At 52.4% G+C, this 20912-nt stretch overlaps 1 protein-coding gene across 3 annotated transcripts in view; it reads right to left on the bottom strand.

Annotated features, from left to right (window-relative positions):
* The window catches only part of CAPN5 (calpain 5), a 95743-nt gene that overhangs the window by 49485 nt on the left and 25346 nt on the right, over positions 1–20912 (bottom strand). For all 3 annotated transcript variants that reach the window (XM_019524502.1, XM_019524501.1, XM_019524503.1), the window contains exon 2: positions 15840–16016. In XM_019524502.1, the coding sequence (XP_019380047.1) occupies positions 15840–16001 (162 nt within the window). In that variant the 5' untranslated portion in view covers positions 16002–16016. The remainder of the gene's footprint in view (positions 1–15839; positions 16017–20912) is intronic.

The raw sequence follows: 20912 nt of genomic DNA, 5'->3' as shown, positions 1-20912 counted from the left end.
GAGAAGAGGCTCGGAGGCTCATCCAGAGTTCACTGTAGGAGACAGAAAGACTCGCGTGTCCTGGGCTGGGGATTAGACTCGCACATGTGCCGAGAGACCATCTACTTCTTGGCCACATTCCCAAAGACAAACGGTTTTGATCTATGTAGCTGCAGAGGCATGAGTGCTGCGTTGCCGCACTTCTCAGCCGCAGCTCGCTTCACAAGGCAGGGCATCCTTAAACCCGCTTTCAAGAGAAACTGAGGCTGTGATCATGACTCACCCACGCCCTTCTGACGGGTCACGAGCAAAACCCCAGTGCCTCAAATCCCCCGTGACCGCTAGGCCCTGCTGTAACCTACGTGCTTTGCAGTGAGTCCACGTGCTGGATTTAGAGGACTGACAAGAGCCAGCACGGCCCTCGGTCCTTATTAAGCACCCTCTCCTTTGGTCCAGCCTGGAAGTGTTTTTCTGTGCCCTACAGCTTTCTCTCTCTTCCCTTTAGTGTAGGGACACGATGGGAGCAGGACCTCACTGATCCTTAGCCAGCGCAACCATTGCAAAGGGACCTCCTGCACTGGCCAACCTGCAGCCCTGGGGGCCAACCTTTCTGGCAGGTGTGTCACCAATTACCCCTGCACCCTCCCTGAGTGCCACTCTTATCCCCTTCCTATGCCCGATCTGCTGCTCTGCTTTCTGCTTCCTGCCTGATCTCTTGTTCTGCCTCATATTTCCTACCATATCTGCTGCTGTGCTGTCTGCTCCCCTTTGCATGTGTAGACAGGGGTGTGTAGGAGCCGAAAGGCTGGTCTTGGCCCTGGTGCCACTGAAACGCTGCATCCAGGTCTGGTGTCTATGATTCAAGGATATGCTGAAAGATTGGGGACAGCTTGAGGAAGACCCTGGGATGCCACATCGCTTCTCAAAGGGGAGACTAAGGGGTGAGCGGATCACAATCTACCTGCACCTCTATGGGGAATAGGATTTTGGTGGAGAGCTCTTCAGCCAGAGAAACAGATAGGATCCAATACTAATAGCAAAAATAAAGTGATACCCAATGGTTGGAAATGCAAGTCAGACAGAGCCAGGCTAAGAATAGGGTGCAAATTTTAAACAGGGATTAATCATTGGAGCAACCGACCCAGGGCAACCAGAGCATTCTCCTTTGCTGGATATTTTTAAGCCCCGACTGGTTTCCTGGACAGGGAAAGTCGTAGGGACTGTGTTGCACAGCGGGTCGGGGCGAGGATGGCAGCGGTGCCTCCTGAGCTTAAGATCTCTCAGGCTGTGAGATTTCTCACGCTTCCTGCCGAGCGCTGTCGGCGGGGTTGCCACACAGCAAAGACTTCCTCCCATTTCTTTCTCTCTGTCATCCCTGCTCGTGGCTCTTGAGGTCAAGGGTTGGCTTTGCTGCATGCCATTGTTTCGCTTCCTCTCCAGCGATGACGCACGAGGCGACCCGCAGAGCCAGCCCCTACAAAGCCTGTCCACACAGTCAAGGGTCAGGTCCACCGGCAAAGCCACTGCAGGAGCAGGAGCAGAGCTGGCCCCACTGTCACCCTCAAATCCCAGCGAGTCCAGAGATGCCATCGTGCTCAGAGCTAGTTAGCCGTCACTACTCCGTTCCTAAAAGCCCCGTACAAATTATAATCCCTGAAGACACGAAGGGCTGGCTCCCAGCGTTATGGTCATAAGCAGAGCTGAAAGGCAGCAGCTGCCTTGCTGATCAGCTTATCTTCGCCTTCTTTAAATGCCTGGCAGAGGTACGGTCAAGATTAAATAAAGCATCCAGGCGGAGCGGGGACGCACCTTTATCAGCAGCCCACAAGACGGGGGCAGAGGGCAGATGCGAGTGTTTTCATGCATGGCTGAAAATGAAAGGACTGGAGATCCGGAGCAAATTAACTGGCATTCAGACTCGCCCAGGAGTGCGCGTGACTTGGAGGAGACGCAAGCGCGGGCGCTGCTCTGTGCAGCAGCGGGCACGGCAGAGCCTTTATCTGCGTGCACACAGGGCACCGATGCTGGCCTCTGACTCAGCTGCGCCAGGGCATCCCGCGGGGGTTCAGGACGGGGCACTTCGAGCCATGCGGCAAAGGAGCCTCCACTCTCCATCCGACTCGGGAAAGGAAGCCTTGAGTCAAGGTGTATCAGCACGTGCCTGCCTCGAGATGCTCCAGTGCTCCCATATATCTCCAGGGAGCAGGCCCGTGCTTTCAGCTGGGCACCTGCTTCAGTACTTGCTGAACTGGGGCCTGAAAAGACTGGGGACTGCTATGCAGACCACCCTGCCTTATAGAGCCACTTCTGTAAGGAATAAAACAGCAGCTCCCCTTGGACCTGAAGGCTCGTGGCATCTCTGAAGATTAAGCCCTCGTTGTTACCGTATTTTCTTGCATAGCTCGCACCCTCAAAATAAAACATGCCCCTCATTTTTGGAAGGCAGAATTAGGGAGAAAAGGAACACCTTTTTCCAGAGGCCTGGGTGACTGTGACACGGAGTAAGTCCTCCTGGAAACAGTGCCTGAGAAGTGTGACATCCTAGGGGACAGTCTGGGTAAGCCAGCAAGTATGGCAAGACAAGCAACGACGTTAGGCCCGGACCTTTGCAAGGGCTGCAGCAAGACCGTTACTTCTTTACCATAAATAGCAATTTATATAAGTTCCTGTAAATAATGAAGTGTTGTTTCTGCATCACAAACCTCACCACAATACCAATAGGCTGCATGCAGCAGCTCCCTTGCCCTCAATCAGCTCGGTGGCTCTTTGCCCAAAAGCTACAATGAAATGCTGTCCTGCATGTGCCTGTAAGATAAATAGGATCCTCTCCTCGTTTTTCCTCTCTGTCTTGTGCGGCATCGGGTCTCTAGTAGTGAGGAACCAGTCACCCCAGGGCCAAAAGACGGTATTGTACAGCACCTAGCACCATGGAGCCAGGAGTCTAGGTTGGCCCTGGGAGCTCACCTGGATACACACAAGGTTGTGGGACAGCTGTAGAGAGCAGAAAGCTCTTTAACTAAAAACCAAGAGTGTCCTCTTTCCTCCTTGAAAACCACTGGCCATGGCAGGCGTGAAAACAAGGTGAATTAAGGAAACAAATTACAAAAAGGCCACTGGCTCCTTTGCTGTTGAGAAACAAATGCGGCCGGCCGGGTAATCAGCCTGATGCTATACTGCATGCCACACATAAATGAACAACCAAGCAGCTCATAAATCCTCTAGCCGAGGGCAGGAGGGAACACGACTTCTTAATTACAGTCTCTTCGAGAGACGGCAGCATGTTGGGATACAGGAGGGCACTACGGGAGAGTGCTAGAGCGTGGGCTGTGGGAGCAGGGAGATGCTTACCATGCTCTGGGGGGGACCCGAGATGCTGGCTGATCATGTGGCAGAGATGGCTGCGAAGTCCTGGGAGGTGACAGATTGCTAAAACAACCTACTGGCAGGAATGGCGAAAGCAGGACAGGTCAGCGTTGCAGTCCTCGCATGGCTTTGGCTCCTGCGCTTTACCCTTGATCGGCCTCCATCCTTTATCTGCTTCCTCTTCTCTTGTGGGTACCGAGATCTGATCTTTAAGGCAGATGCTTGCAGGCAGGCAGATACCAGGTCCGGAGCGAATTAGTTTGCTGACTATCTTCCCCTTCCAGGGGACCCTGCTGGTCTGATTGTGTCACCCTCACTCACATCAACACGCCAAAGCGAACAGAGCCATGCACACAAGGGCTTAATAACAGGAGTCGAGTGCCATCGGGAAGGGAGGACAGATGCCACAAGGACAAGCTCTGCTCCTGGAGCACTTCCCGGGCCCCGATGCCAAGGGGAAGCAGGGAACTGGACGGCATGGGAGAAGAACCTGCCACTTGCAGCAAAAGAAAAAATATAATAAAACAAACTCAGGGAGAACCTGGGAGAAGCAGCAGTGTTTGCAAATCGCTGTCGAGCTAAATAATACGAGAGCAAAAATAAAGGGAGCGAAATGTCGTGAGGACGGCGAAGTATGTACTGGCTGAGACCTGAGCCGAGGTGGAAAAGCCTGCTCCAGTCCACAGGCGCGACCAAGCAGAAGGCTCTGGTCCATCCACAACAAATTCGCCTGGGGTGATCAGGGGGAGTGGAAGCAGAGGAAGGGCGGAGAGGCCACACCACACTTCAGCTGCTCTGGGACAACGAAACCGCTGTGAGACGCAGTGACCAAAAAGGGAGTCCAGCTCCCATCATAGTTTCATAGTTTCTAGGGTCAGAAGGGACCTGAGTAGATCATCTAGTCCGACCTCCTGCCGTGGCAGGGAAGATTACTGGGGTGAAACGACCCCGGCAAGGTGTACATCTAGCCTCCTCTTAAAGACCCCCAGGGCAGGAGCCAGCACCACTTCTGCCAGCACCACTTCAGCATCAGCTCCCAAGGCTCGTCCCCTCGGCGGGGCGGCGGGACCTGGGGTCCCTCTCCAGCATACCAAGAGACCATGTTGGGGGCAGGTCTTGCCTGACCAACCTCATTTCCTTTTATGACCAGGAGACACATCGTCTGGACAAAAGGGAAGAGGGTGATATCATATATCTGCACTTTAAAAAAGCCTCTGACCTGGTGTCCCATGATGTCCTCGTGGAAAAATTGGCCAACTGCAACCTTGGCTACACCACAGTCCGACTGTGGGGAACTGGCTCCGAGGTCGGACCCAGAGGGTGGTGGTTGACAGAGCTGAATCAACACAGCACTCGGTGACGAGTGGTGTCCCACAAGGCTTCGTTCTCGGACCTGCACTCTTTAACATTTTTATCAACTATCTGGACACTGGTGTCAAAAATGGACTGGCCAAGTTCGCAGACAACCCCACACTTTGAGAAAGAGCATCCACACTTGAGGATAAGCTGGTGAGCCAGGCCGACCTCGGTAGGCTTGTAAGGTGGGCGGATGAAAACCTAATGGCATTCAATACAGAGAAATGCAAAGTGCTCCACCTTGGGGGAAAAAAATCCTGCATCACTCTTATAGGCTCAGCAGTGCTACACTTGCTAGCACCATGACCAAAGGAGACTTGGGGGTCATGACTGACCACAAGATGAACATAAGCTACCAATGCAATACCGCAGCCGGCAAAGCAAATGAAACTCTGATTTGCATCCACTGATGCTTCTCAAACAAGTCCCAAGATGACATCCTCCCGCTGTACTCGGCCTTGGTGAGACCACAGCTGGAGTACTGCGTCCAGTTCTGGGCTCCGCAATTCAAGAAGGACGTGGAGAAACTCGAGAGAGTCCGCAGCAGAGCCACGTGCACGGTCAGAGGGCAGAAGAACAAGTCTTATGGACAGAGGCTGCAAGCTATGGGGCTCTTCAGCCTGGAGAAGTGCAGGCTCAGGGGGGACCTGGTGGCAGCCTATAAGTACATCAGGGGTGTGCATCGGGATCGGGGGGAACGCCTGTTCACCAGAGCGCCCCAAAAGATGACAAGGTCAAAGGTCACAAACTTCGCCAAGACCATTTCAGGCTGGACATAAGGAAAAACTTCTTTACTGTCCGAGCTCCCAAGGCCTGGAACAGACTGCCGCCGGAGGTGGTGCAAGCACCTACTCTGGACTCCTTTAAGAAACATTTGGATGTTTATCTTGCCAGGATCCTATGACCCCAGCTGACTTCCTGCCCCTTGGGCAGGGGGCTGGACCCGGTGATCTTGCAAGGTCCCTTCTGGCCCTAATGTCTATGAAATGTAGTAAATCCTGATATAAGTAGCTGCATTGAGGCAAGTTAACCTTGCGAGTGCTGGCAGGTGCAGTCCTACCTCGGGTCTCCGTCAGCCCAAGAAACACAGGCGGTGGAGAAAGTGTTTGGTCAAGGAGGTGAGCCTGCGTGTGTCCTCCCCTTTCGCTCCAGCCCAGCTGACATCATTGAGTCAAGTGAAACCAGAGACTGGTGGAAAATGCTTTCTCCCCTGATTATTACAAGGATTGCGCTGCATCCAAACAGCTGCCAGCCGCATCTCCAAAACCAGACGTTATCTCCTCCCAACGCCAAAGCAAGCCTGGGGGGTCCTCTGGACAATGGAAACAAATGCAGATCTCTGACAGACACAAGCCACCCACCCAGCAGCAAGTGCACCACTGCCTTGTGTGTCTCCTCATGCCTCCTTTCTGTTTCCAGGGACTCTTTTTACTTATCTGTCTCTTTTTTCCCCAGGCCTGGGAGCCCAGGTTCTTCACAACACTTGCCTGTTTGCATGGAGGAAAATCAAGGCCGGGTCTACTCCTAGGCTGGTGACCCTGTAGCTAGACAGTTTAGATTGACACAAACCCCGGTGTGGAAGCACTTACACTAGCACAAAGGTGTGCGCTTAACTGTATTTGTGGAAATACAAAACTTGGATGAGCAGCATGAAGGGGATCATAGCAGAGGCCAAGCTAGGAAATGCCTATCTGCCATGCCTCGCTGAAAGGCAAGTTTTGTCTTTGGAAAGACACTTTGCCTATAGTCCTCTTGCCCTTTGCTCTTACGGGTGCTACAGAGCACTCAGAGGCCAGGACAGAAATGTAGTAAATCCTGATATAAGTAGCTGCACCCACTCATGTCAGCAGGTGTTATTGCTGGGGGATAGTGGTGAGAGAGGGCAGAGTTAAGGGTAACTTGTGAGGATGGTGTGTGCCATTACATGGGTTTCAAGGTCTGTGGCTCTCCACATTCGGGGACAGCCCAAGGCACCACTGGGCAATGCAACTAGGTGTCCACTTGGGGACATTTACATTTCTTATTTCTTTTTTAAACTACCCCCATGAGCCCCAAGTCAGCTCGCTCGTCCTGGCTCACTGGCTACCATCACCACAGTCAAAAGGTGCCCCAGCTGCCAGCCGACCCCACCAAAACCTCTCTGCCGGTCCAACTTAGCCCAGGGCATCCCTCCCCGGGTTGGGGGGGGAGCTCCACATGGGACCCTACAAAGTGAAGGCCGGAGCAGGGACTAGCATAGAGTCAGCGGGGAGCCTTTGTGGGGAGGGGAAGGGAGCATGGATGGGCATGACGGGGCAGAGGTGAAGCCCTCCCATCATCCGCGGCCACTCAGCTGTGCTCCCTCCTTCACAACGGTGTCCTGTTCACCTCCCAGGTGCGCTCCTATCTGGCCCCATATTCCTTCTTCCCTCCTCCCCACACACACCGCTTTAACCCACCCATCCTACCCCGTGCCCTGCCCACCCCTCCAGCCTCCCCCTGGCCCCGCCATGCTCTGGGACCTCTTCCCTCCACCAGGATGATGCGACACAGCACTTGCCTTCTCCCCGTTCAATCGCTGCTGCCTCCCCTGACAGCTCCAAGTCAATTCAGAGCCTCCCAGTGAATTTCAGAGCACCTGAAAAATGCCACTCAGCCCCAAAATGCTGCTTTCTGTACAAAAGTTTCCAAAAAAGCATGGCGCAGAGAAGGCAGGGAGCAGACACCCTCCAACACCTGCCCGAGGGAGGGCGTGAACTCGCAGTGCATGGGTGCAGCTCAGGGTCAAGCACCCCAGCATGTCATCTTGAACCCCTGCTCCCCCCAAATCACTGTGCTGGAGAGGTGCTTAGAAACCCACTTATGATGGCACAGCACTCATGTGCTGCTCACCCAAGCTTTGTTTGGAGGCCCCGCAGCTTGCCACAAGCCCACCCAGCTTTACCCTTCACCCACTTGCACCATCTCGCCCCTCATGGCCAGCAGGTGCCGGGCACCCCTGAGTGATCAAGCCCAGCAGGATGAGGATCACAACCACAGTCTGAACCCAGGTGTGCACAAACCCCTCCTCTAATAAATGCTCACCCTCCACCCCCACCCCGGCATGAACGAGGGGATTCTCCAAACAGCTGGTTCTTTAGGGTGGGTGCAGCCCAGGAAACCCTTAGTCAAGCAACCCCAAAACATGCTCCAAGACCCAAATACACCGAGTCAGGTGTCAGCCTAAGAAAACAGGCAGCGGACAAACCAGTCCCCATCAGGTCTCATCCTTATGACCTTGTCCTGTAAGAGCCCTGGGCTGACCTAACCAAGCACAACTCCCATGGAGAGCAGGGAAATTTCACCTGCACCTGAGGACAGAATTTGGCCCATTGCGGCTAGAAGAAAGAAAAGAAAAGCATGTTTCATGTCTTGGGTGGGTGTCAGCTCTCCATTCAGCTCGGCCTACCTGGGCCACGCAAAACTGGTTTTGTTTTCAGTGGGCAGGCACAATGTACCACACTGCCATGAAAGGCTGAGTGAGCATCCAGTCATTCAGGCCAGAGATGCTGCGTGAGCCCAAGCCCTGCCATCTGTAAATCCATATCATCTTCTGCAAGTAGGACTCCTTTTTTTGTACTAGCAGTAATCGCTTAGAGGTCTTGGTTAAGACGTACAAGACCAAAGAGGCTCTAATGAGTTTGCAGCCTAAAGAGTCAGCATGAGCAAAGGCTGGGAAAGGAGCACAGAGCAGGTAAGTGGCTTATCCAGGGTCACAGAGAAGGGATGTGGCAGAGCCATGTCTCCGGTCCAACATCTGGAGCCACTGCCCTGAGCTACCTCATACCAGGATACCCAGCTGACAACTCCAGGAAGTTTTAAGAGCCACTGATGCTGCTCCAGGCAGCTCTAATCCCCATTGACTTAGCAACGAGCACAAAAAGCAGCAGTTTTTGTTCAGCTAATCATATTTTTAAGTGTTTACAGTGAATAGGGAAACACTTCCCCATCTCCCCATTGAGGAGGATGTGAACTCCTCCTCCTGCCTCAGCTTTCCCCAGGAATCAGCTTACTGGCATTGCTGCATCATCTCACAGATAAATACAAAGGCAAAAATAGCCAAGCAAGCCAAAAGCAATTACAGGACTTAACAGGTGTTCCCTCTGCAAAGTCCTGGCAACCACAGCCGAGCTCTGGGCCAAGAAGAAGAGAGGCCGCCGTCCTGGAAGAACGAGGGCTAAGCCGATCCAGGAAATTGTGATTCCAGATGTGGATGGAAGATGCACACAGCAGCAGTCTGGCCTGGAGGGATTATTAATGAGGGCAGGAGTCACTGCGGGACCGGTCCCTGGGTTGTGACCCTGGTTGTCAGCTGGTTTGATGGTTTCCACTGGAAGTCTCCAAGTCTGAAGCAGGACACTCCTGGAGCCCTGATTCCAAGCCACCCACACAAGTGGGGAAGAAGCAAAGCTTAGGAGGCCCAGATCCAATTGCATGTCAGCCACACAGCCGTGGCAGTCTATTGAGTTCAGTGAAGCTAGTCCCAAGATACACCCGGGCATGCAAGCAGTAAGCTGGACCATGTGGATCTGGAAAGGCTCCCCCTTAGCTCAGGACCTGATGCAGTATGGCACCGAGCACCATGGATTATCATACATGCTGTGTGCCTTAAGCAGGGCAGAATATCAACACTCAATTAGGCAAATGCCCCAGAATATCCCTAATGGTACATACCTGGTACCCTCATGGACCACACTGAGCCTGCATCTCTGCAGGGCTGGCCCAAGGGCAACAGTCACTTTGGAGAGCACCATATTTTAGAGATATAGGCTGTAGCTGTGTTGGTCTAAGGGCACAGGCAGACAAGGTGCTTTGGGTAAATCTGGTATCTTTTATTAGACTAAGTCAAATAATTGGAAAAAATATCTTCTTTGCAAATACCCTTCATCAGGCTGAGGAAGTGTCTGTAGTTGGTCTGCGCTCTTTTTCCATCCAGGAAGAGCACACACCAACTGCAGACACTTTCTCTAACCTATAGGCAGGCACAGTTCTTTGGGTAAATCTGATATCTTTTGTTGGACCAACTCAAATAGCTGGAAAAAATCTTTTCAAGCTTTCGGGTACAAACACCCTTCGTCAGGCTGAGGAAGTGCCTGCAGTTGGTCTGTGTTCTTCCTGGATGGAAAAAGAGCACAGACCAACTGCAGACCCTTTCTCAGCCTGAGGAAGGGTATTTGCAAAGAAGATTTGTTTCCAACTATTTGAGTTAGTCTAATAAAAGATACCGGATTTACCCAAAGAACCCTTTATTTTAGAGACAATTTTACCACTGAAATGAAAGGTGCTTTAGGGCTTTGCTGCAGCTCGTCCTCAGCAGACTGTGGCGCCTAGGCATGCTCCGATGCACGCAGCTGCAAGGCCTGGCCTTATCTTTTTGCTTATGGGAAGAAGGGAGGTCTATAAACAAACTGTACAAAGTCAGAGCACAACAGGACAGCAGGGAACGTTTGCAAGGACAAGCTGGCTGGGAAAGCAGCCACGTGCGTGGCCAGCTCTGTAGAGCTGTGGTGTTTTGCTTCTACATCCGTGCAAGGCTGTCTAGCTGCCAGATACGGCTCTGCAGCTTGTCTCTGTTAATACAGTTGTCCCTTCTTCTGACACCAGCATCCCATGCTGACACCAGTCACTGCCCTGCTGAGCGGCAGCATATGGCTGGGGCCTCACAAGTTGGCTCAACTAGAGGAGAAGTGAGCGAGGTGGAAGCCGATGATGGTCTGTACGGAACCTGTTGGATCCCTTCCAGCCCCTAACAACTATGAAACGCTGGGGGCTGGGATGATCTGTAAGGTCCCTTCCAGCCCTTAACAACTGTGAAACTGTGCATGCACACGTGGCAGGGATCACAGCCCAACACCAGTCCCCATCCCCAGGAAGCAGCTTTGCCCTCAAAATCAACTCTAAATCAGGCCGAAACTCCCTGCTGCTTGCATGGCTTCCTCTACCTGGGATTTTATCTAACTAGACACAGCGGGTCTTCCAAAGATTGAAAGCTTGCTCACCAGCTTGCGGGGTGGGGGGGAAAGCATGGGAGACTATGCTGTACCAGTGTACCAGGTAGGGGTAGCTGCCATAACAAGTGCGACAGTGCTTAATAATGCAGGATGCTCCCTGCCGGTTGAAGTCAGATCTTCTGAAAGGTGTCACTGCCTCTACCGATAAAAGGTTTTCCTTTCTTTAGCTTGAATAGATGCTTGTGCTTTCCAGAGAAGAAGGACTAGAGTCTCTGCTACTTCCATGAAGGTACAAGAGGTCTTGCCAGGAACTTGGGCCAGGTGAAGGCATGTGGCTTAGGTCCTAAGTGCCTGCTCCTGGAGTCAGGTGATGGGATCAGCAGCTCAGCTTTCATCCAAAAAGAATGATGGAGTCTATGGATCATGGGTGATAGGTGCCTCCCAATCTCAGGGGGTGCATGTGCACCCACGTGCACCCCCTATGCGTTGCCAACGCTATGGATGAAAAGAAGCTTGGAAAGATGACCTGAGTGTAACTGAGGGCTGCCAGGGTCTGCAGAGAGCCTGAAACACCCACCGCAGAGGAATACGCTGCTTCACCTTCCCTCTGGAAACTGCAGCCACCCCAAGGAAGCGCAGGGCCACGTTGGGTGGGAGAGATCACGGGGTATGCATTCATGGGGGAGATGCATTCAAGTATGGCAGCCCCCTGACGCGGTGAGACAGCCAAAGATGCATCAGATGAAGCAGCACGGCAATAATGCCCTAGCCCCACCATGGCCCAAACCTGGGCACGGACAATCTTTCAGCTGAGCTTCAAGGAGAAGTGACTCAGACCCTTGCACTGCTCCGCGGCAGTTTTCACTGCAGTGCAGATGGCCCGTGGAAAGGACCTGAGCCCCAGTGCTCTGAGTAAAGGATGCATGTGAATCAGTAGCTAAGAGCAAAGGCAAAAGGTGACCCCCTTTAGCAAAGGCCTGTCAGGAGGGGGAGCAGTTGGGCTATTTCCCCGGAGAGCAGCAGAGCAGCCTGGGCACTGGAGATCAGGAGCAGAAGGTGGGAAGGAAACCACATACCTCACTGTCAGAAAAGCTTAAATAGAAAGAGAGATGTCTGACTTGGGGGGGGGGACCAAGAGGGGACCCTTAAAACTCCCTGCAGATTCAGTGAGCACTGACTGGACAGTCTGACTACAGCTACAAAAGGCAGCAGCTGGCTCCGCAACAAAAGACCCATCTCCAAAAGCTACCTCTGCAGATCCGCAATCAGAGACCTCCACGGGAGAGGGTGGCAGTCCCTACATCCTGCCAGCTCCATGGAGCACTTGGTGTTAAGGACACTGGACTTTCCTAGGATGGCATGGCCCATATCCTAGGCCTGGCGAAGGACCTCTTTGTGCAAGGTGCAATGCCAAACCTCCCTCCCCACAAAACCCCCAAAAAACGAAAAAAAACCCAACACAGAATGAAATCCTGGCTCCAGCGAAGTGACTGGCAAAGCTGCCATTGACTTTGCTGGGGCAGCTTTCCTCCAAGCATCCTGCCCAAGGAATGTGCAAGCTGAGAAGACCAGCAAACCCTAAAAGGTGAGGGAGACGTCTGCAAAACCTGGCCACAGTGTCTGTATCTGTAAAAACAGCTTTTAATATCCTGTGCATGTCCCATTCCCTTCAGGCCAAGACCCAGGAGATCTCACAACACCTTCAGCTCTCCTGTGAAGTATGAATTTCCATTTCCACCTAGGAGAAATTTTACAATCCTCGCATTTTCCTATGCCTGAAGAAGGGTGTGCGCACCCAAAATCTTGCAAATAAGCATTTTTTTTTGCAAATATCTAGTTGGTCTAATAAAAGATATCACTCCTGCCACAAGTTCTGATCCCAATTCACACACACACACTGACCACCGCCATGGGGGTCACAACAATGATTTATCATCCTTAGTGCTTCTAGGGTTTCACCCACATCAATGGGAGTGAAGGTTTTGCAATACAGGGATCAGAAACCACTCAGCTTCTTTCTTCCCTTCAGATCTGCACCCACTGAACAGGCCGTCTATACCCACTTTCTCTCTCCCCACTTCAGTGTAGCCCACCAGTGGGCCTGGCCCCATTCTGCTTTTGCCTTGAACAGAGCTATACCTCTGTTCCCCAGCTAAAGATTCAGTTCACACAGACACTTGCAAGCTCCTTACAGATGTAGTGGACTAATGGCCAGGTCTTGCCTTCCCTCCGCCAAGTCAGCGATACCTGGGCACAACAGGTGAAAAGTGATTCCAGAGCATGAGGGTACAACGATGCCACAAAGGAGCCATAGGAAAGACTAGCCCCAAATTCAAGTTTATCTAGATGGGAAGGCCCCAGACCAGCCCCCACTGAAGAAAATGGCAAATCTACCCCTTACAGCCCTCATAAAGAGCAGCCCCAGGCCTTGCATCCTACATCTTTCACACACGTGCACTCCCCCTTGTGAAAATCTGTGTCCCTTCCCACCGAGAGCTGGTAGAAATCCAGCCAGACCCAGCACCAGTAATTAAGGCTCATTTTTCAATCAGTGAGCACAAAGCACTTCACCTCTGTGATAAATTCGGAGGTGGCTGCCTGAAAGGGAACCTGCCGCGGCTTTATGAAACTGCTCGGAGGGGGTTCTGGAAACTTAAAAGGACAAGAAGGTTGTAAATCTGTGTTTCCAAGCACAAAAAAGCCTTCTGGAGCAAAGCAGCAACAAGGAGGAAACACAGTCCCTTCTGCGTTGTTTCTAGCCTAAGGAGATGACCACTCAAAACATGAAGGGGCCCATTGTCCGAAGCCTGGGAGTGGCCAATTCAAACATGCTACAGAAACAGCTCACCATTGCTGGCTCAGCCAGAGAAAGGCTAGGATAGGAGTGAGAACAGTCACAGCTCAGGTCAGGAGTCTCTGCCCTGCGGGAAGGGATGCTGGCAAAAGCACGAGCAGGAAGGGATGCTGGCAAATGCACCCCTGCGGCCGGGAAGGGATACTGGCGTGTATGCACGAACACGGTAACTGTGGATTGGAGGCACTGCTCTGATTTCTGCAGCTCACACTTCCACCTAATGCAAAGATCAATGCTCAGTGGCAGGCATCTCCAAACCAGGCCCAGCTCTGGGTGGCATTAGCCCCTTGTCAAAGTTTGGGGCAGGGGGGTGGGGCGGGAATGTAATAAATCAGCCCAAACAGGACAAAATATTGCAAGTGGCTTTATCTTTTAAAAGTCTTCAGCGTCTCTTCTAACACCCTTCGATAAGGACCTGTTTTTCTTCTTCATAACTGATGGTTAAAAGAGCGAGGAATAGATTTTAGCTTGGGGCTGTGTTGTGCTAAGCACAGTTCAGCTCCAGCGAAAGCTAAAGGCTGGGCAACCTTCTCACCCAGCGATAGCTACACAACACGACAGACTCCTGAGCTCAGTGACTCGGCATCCCATACAGCCCTAATTCGGGGACCCTCCTTCTCATCTAGCCAAGAAGACAGAGGATGTTGTGGTCCCCAAAGCCTGCTGGGTGAGCAGAAATGAGTGCACACCCGACTTGCTTTAGCTGCCTCCTCTTATACATTCAGACCAACTACGCTGTGATTGGAGCCGCCTCTGTATGAGTGTTCACGACTTATAGCAATGGGACTAGGTCCCTAATCAAGCCTTTCACCTGCCATTACAGAATTCAAGAGGAATAACGCTGTGTACAGCCCCTAGAAGTAGTAAAACAGAATAAGGAAAGACAGCTACATTTTAAGGTGCTAGATCTAAGCAACAGCAATCAGGACTCATGCTAAAGGTGATATCTTTTATGAGACCAACTAGATTTTTGCAAAAAAATTTGCAAAAATCTACTTGGTCTCATAAAAGATATCACCTCTACCACAAGTCCTGATTTTTTTTTTGCTTCTAAACCAATATGGCTACAACCTGGATATCAGATCAAAGCAACCAAAGTCAGGCGCGGTGTCTGCATGTCGTAGGGGAGCGATGCTTGCAGACATGGAGACCCCACTGCTGGCACCTTAAGAAGCCTGTCGCAAGCTCTGCAAAGGCCAGCTTCTACTACCCAGCCCTCTCCTTTGTTTCCTTTCCATACAGGTTTAACAGGGTTTTCCACATATCAGGCAGCCGGGCTCACTCCATTCCAGCAAAGCAAACACAAAAAAAATCAACACCCGGCTGTCTTCAGAGCCCGGTCCCAGCCCAAAGAGCCTCTTTGTGCACTGGAACTGGGGTGGCCGGGTGTGAAAGGAAGAGCTGACTGAATTCAGCTTTTCCACAGGCTTTACACAAAGCCTAATTATTCCCCTCCCCACTGCCTGCCTCCAGAGGCCCCAGGATTGCTCTTCAGAGGCCAGCTGGCTGTGTGGAGACAGGCTTGCGGGAGCGAGGGGGGAGAAGGCCGCTCAGAGTGCCCTGCCATAGGGCACTATTGTCACGCAGCCTCCCTGTGCTGTGCGCCTGATCAGCCAGCCCCAGCAACCAGGGTGAGGGGTGAGAGTGTGCGTGCGTGTGGAGATAGGTCACTCCCTATATGCTGCATTACAAAAAGGGGATACGGGAGTGCAAAAGAGCAGGAGCCCCTTGCCCACAGCCCGCAGGGACTGACACCCCCGCATTAGAGCCACCATGCCTGCTGATGCAAGCAGCCCTCCATAAGCCCTCCCCACCACCCCGGCAAGTGCCATGCAGAGCTGAGGTTCTCCACCCAGGTTCAAGTCTCCGTAAGGAGTCTGAGGTGGGTCCCTGAAGCTACAGCTCAGCTTCCCATTCACTTGGGCAGCTCTGCAAGCTCTCAATCCATCTCACCACCCCCCTCTGAAGGCCCTGAATGTGGAGTGTGACCTGGGTCCTGGTCACACTGTGGCAGCAGTATGTCCTGCTCCATCGACTTCAAACCCTAGTGAGTCTGCAAAAGTGAGGTTCCCCCCAGGATCACCTGAGTGACTGCTTGTTAGCAGACCGGAGAGAGCAGTCTTGAGAACATCTGCTGGGGACAAGAGTGACCTGCTGGCATATCAGGCGCACATGCATGGGAGTGGGTGGGCCAGGAACACCGCTAAGAGACATGCCACCTGATCCACTTGTCCCCCTCTGCACATGCCAACACTCAGAAACTGGGAAGCACGACCGCTATAGCACAGCCCCGAGCCCCAACCTAAAGCCCCACTTACGTTCGGGCGCTTCCACTGGATACCCTGGATGCGAGACTTGTAGAAGAGGGAGTCCTCGGTGGCTGGGAAGAGCGGGTCCTCAAAGAGCTGCTTCCGCCGCTGGCAGCCCTTCTTCAGGGACGAGTACCGCTGATTCTCGTACGCCTTCACCGAGGAGAACATCCTTCACCGCCGGCCCTGGGGGACAAAAGCAACATGGATGGGTTGGCTTCTGGGCAGAGGCAACAGCAGACCAGGCTCCAACTTTCTACTGAGAAGATGTAGGAACAAATGCATCTTAAAATGAAGGGAGAGAGATCATCTTACTTACGCCAAAGCCTGCCTCACTAAACCCCAGGGCAAAGGGGTCCCATTAACGTCACGCCCTGCCCTGAGGGATCAGATACCACAGCGATGGCCACAGGATAAGAAGCGGAGTCACACCTGCAGCCTCCCCTGCGCTAGTGAAACACAAGCCTAGTGGAAAGTCCCCATGAAAGGACGGGTGTGCAAGCAGCTTCGCCAGGGTTTGGACCCATGGAGAAGTCACCCTGAGACCACACACGACCCAACTCCCATGTATGCTTCAGTGGAACGAAAACAGACATCCTTTCCTCCCTCCCATGCCCCGGGGCTCATGCATCAGGCTCCAGCTCTGCTTGACACCCACCCCCACTGCCCTGTCCTGCAGGTCGCACACTCTGGTCTTCCAGATGGGCTGGTGTGCAGCACAGCCCCACCATTTTCAAAGGCACAGGCTCCCACTGCCTTGTGTCCTCCTAAACTATGATTAAATCAGGCCCCACGCAGCCACCTCCACGCTCCTCCTGACCGCAGGAACATAAGAAGTGTCCCTTACTGGACCCAAGGAGGCGGTCGTGGCCCCAGAGGACAGCAATGCAGAACAGACCCATGTAAAGACCTTAGCTCATGGGCTCCAACAACCGTGGTCCTCTCTGCCCCAAATCAGATCCAAGCACATGCAGCAAAGATGTTGGGCTTTAACAGAGAGTTTATTGGATACCCCAGCTTGGCTGATTTTTAATTAAAAAGGCCTCCTGGCACAGACCCTTATGTTTCTAGATTAATTACAGTCTTGCAGCAAGCAGCTGAATTCCTGGCCACGGAGGAGACGAGGAAATTATGTCCTACACGCACCCAAGAGACACAGCACCTGAACGTGTTGCCTCTGGCTGTCCCTCAGCCCAGCGGCTCCGAGGCACTGATACCAACTGCTTTGATCAGGAGTCTAGGGTCTCACATCCATCTCTGCCCTCTTCCCTGTCACCTGTGGGGTGGCAGTCACCTTCCTTAGGACCCTCTGCATCACTCTGGGGACAGAGGGAAATGCATGGGGGTCCTGATGGTGGGCAGTGAATGAGTTACTCTGGTAAAAGATCTGGGGAGCCACTGACTGACGGATATGCTGCATAAGAGACAAGTGATTTATATGAAACTGGGAAGACATCTCTGGCCGTGGCGAGGATACAATCAAGACGTTGTGTGTGGAAATCCAGGGGCTCCTCATTGCTACACTTACTCACTGCTAAGTTTTCCAAGCGAGCAGAGGTGCGCTGACTTGTGCCAAGATCACAGTTCCCTACTGCAGCGTCGACATTGCTAAAGCTGTGCTGTAACACATATGACAGCACACTTGTAAGGAGTCTAATTGAGAATTACATCCTTGCTGTAGGGACCTAAAGTCAGCCCCTGGGTCTATTTGCAAATGCTATAGTAGGACTGTCCTATCAAATGCTATCAGGCTGCTGACAGCATTTGATAGGACAGAACTACTACTTTTGTAATCCTAAAATGTCATACGAATGTAGCAGTAGCAGTACTGTCCTGGCAAAGGCTGTCAGGCTGTTGTGCATTTCTGCTCCCATCTTACCTCAAGCGTGCAATGAGACTTGCCTAATCCTTGTTAAACGATTGATCGATTGATTAAACGCCCATTGCCCGTTTATTAATCCTTTGTTAAATGTTACCGTGAAAGCGAGACCCGTTTTTCTCTTTTACTGGAAGCGTTTCAAGACCTCAGCAGAGCTGTGCAGATTTCCATTAGCATCGTAGCTAAATGGATTTCTGTTCTCTTGGCAAGGAGCACAGCTCTGAATGCAGAAAAGCTCTCGCTCCAAAGGCCTGCAGGATAGCAAATGTCATGTTTATATTTTAAAAAGGTTCCCGGGATGCTCTGGGGAACTGCAGGCCAGTAAGCCTGATCTCTGCACCTGGCAACTTGGATGAACAGATAATTGCATACAGAATAATAAAACACCTGGAAGATTGTGATATAAAGTCAAACCCTCCGCAGTTTCTCCAATGGGGAAAAAAAACCTGTATCTCGCTAATCTCTTAGAGTGCTTTGGACGTGCCAAGAAAGCCAGCAGATAAAGAAGTATCAGGTGACGTCATCCAAAACTTCCAAAAGACCTGAGAAGAGATCCAGTGGGAGATGCAGCTACACCACGGGTGGGCAAAGCCTGGCCCACGGGCCGGCAGTGGACTTCAATTAGAGCTATGATCTGCAGCCTGCATGCTCTGGGCAGGGGTGTGCAGGCAGCAGATCACAGCTCTGCCCCGGACTGGGACCAGGCTGTCACTGCTACAAGGAGCCGGGGCAGAGCTGTGATCCGGTGCCTGTGCGCCCGTTTGGAGCGTGCAGGCTGCAGATCGCAGCTCTGCCCTGGCCCCATTGCAAGATCCCAGCAGCTCCGGAGCAGCCCCCTGCTCTGCTCTGCTGCGTGCCCTGCCAGTGCGGCTGGGGCCAGTCTCCATGGCGACCCCAGCCTTGTGCTATCATAGTGCAGGTGCAGCTGGGGTCTCCCTGGAGACCAGCCCTAGCCATGAGGGCAGGGGCGGCTGGGATATGGAGTTCGGCTGCCATTTCGCCCACCCCTGAGCTAAACCAATGGAGTGTCATGGGGCAAGAGCCAGCATTGCCATCGGTCAGAAACTGGAGAGGGAGAAAGCAAAAAGGAGGATCAAACGGCCAGATTTCATCATGAAGGTCGAAATCAGTGGCCTCAAGGATCTGCACGTACCAGGGCTCAGACTAAGTCCCATTAGTGATCTCGAGTGAAGCAAAGCAAAATTTGCATATGAAACAGTAGGACTTTGGTAAGTCTGGTCTATTTGTTGTGCCATGACGGCGGGCTGACACCCCCCAGGACCAGCCACTGAGGGTAGAGGCCACTAGGAGCACAGCAACTGATTTCCTGGTGCGAGCAATGACAAAACGGGAAAGGGAAGGCAAGGGGAAAGTCACAGCAGGTAACAGCCAAGGCGCTCGGAGGACCCCAAAGAGCACAGAGCTCTCGCCAACTTAGGTTAGTCCAGGTCAGAGGAGGCGACAAGATGTGTCAGAGACCAAATGCAGCAAAGTGAAAGGGCAAGACGATGGCCAACGACATTTAATGATAACAAATGCCGAGTGGAGGGAAATGTTTCGCCAGCTGCTACAAAAGCAGGAGGAAGTGGTCTGTCGTGCAACGCTTACTGCAACCAAAACCACACACACGCACACGCACACTCAAAAGGGGGCTGGTTAGTTATATGGATGCCAAGACTATCCAGAACGATCCCAATTAAATGATAACAAACTTGTCTGAAGGATCCAAGACATCCTGTTTCAGGGTTCGAGCCACTCGGTTAGGCTATAAACAGACATCGCACTTGAGGTGGTTTCGCTTGTTCTCAATCAAAACCTGGGACAAAAAGAGGAGAGAAGCCTAGCTTTTCAAAGGAACAAAGTCCTGTATCCCAGGATCCTACAGGGGTACAAACCCATTATCCCTCTTGAGGGATGTATTTGGTAGCCATGTTGGTTTGAGACAAAAAGAAATGCAAAAATCCAGATCTCTTGGTTCAGAGATGATACCTTTTACTAGACCAACTAAGAAACTGGGTTTTCTGCTCACTGCCTGCTTCTGGCAACAGAGACAGGGGTAACCCTTTCACAACCACTGCCACATTGGCAGCAGCTTTTGGCTGATCTGCCAAAAGCTCCTGCCAATTTGGAGCAGCTATAAAAGGGCAAACACTTGCCTCCACCCAGGTGTATGCTGGCCTGGAGAGAAGCAGCAGCCATGATAGCACAGCGGCTCCTGATCTGGTGAAGAAAAATCAGCTCCCTGGCTTAAGACACGCATCTCAGTTTTCAAGGGCTGATTTTTTGGGGAAAGAGTACGTGTGGTCAGTTGGTAAATACAGTATTTCCTGCTCCCGGGCTGTTCTGCTTTCAGTACAGACAGCCCAAGAGCCAGCCCAGCCACCTGACCTGCAGGAAGGGAGCGTCTCATCTAAAGACTACAGAAACTCAACAGCAGCACCCTGGAAAAGCACAGCGGTCTGCTGCCGTATCACGCGCGGCACTGTGGGGAACTCTGTCCAGTGACTCGGACTGCACCAGGAAGCTTGGACCCGGCCCACACAGCAGCCCTGGGCGTTTTGGGTTCAACTGTCCTAAGCACGGGTGCCATGGGGAACTGGGTTGCGAGCGCTGCCCTTCCACTTGCTCTGGGGCTTTCGAGAGTCACGGCGCCTGTCTGTGGCTCAGTGGCCCCGTGGGGTTACACAGTCCATACCGACCACCCCAGGATGCAGCCACGAGCACTGGTCAAGAGCCTCAGGTGAAAGGTGTCCCATTGAGCTGGCTTGTGCTTGCATCTGCAGCTCTCTGCTGGAGGGGCAGCAATTCAGAGCCGTATCTGGTTCCCAGTAAAACGAATGATTCAGTTGCTCTTGGCCTCAAGGGGAGGTGGGCTGGGGTAATAGTACTATGCAAGCCCCAGGCAACACCAGGAATTTCTTGTAGGCACTCTTTAGCCCTCATCACCCTTTACTCTTGGGTCTGCATCATTGCACACTTGAGCATATGCACAGGGAGGGGTTGGGGAGGATATTCGGAGAGAACAGTGAGAAAGAGAGAGGTCGGTTATTTGACCCCAGCAGGCTTTCCTGCCCAGAACTGGGGAGCTGGACTTGAGGATCTCACGAGCCCTGAACTTCTGTGCATCTGTGATTCGATCTGTAAAGAGGAAATCCTTTTAATCCGCTAATTAATAAAGAGTCAGGGGAGAAGCACTCTGAAGT

This window comes from Gavialis gangeticus, unplaced genomic scaffold (assembly GCF_001723915.1).
Source record: "Gavialis gangeticus isolate Ggan-Ray unplaced genomic scaffold, GavGan_comp1, whole genome shotgun sequence".
NCBI lineage: Eukaryota > Metazoa > Chordata > Crocodylia > Gavialidae > Gavialis > Gavialis gangeticus.
This window is presented reverse-complemented; position numbering and strand designations above follow the sequence as displayed.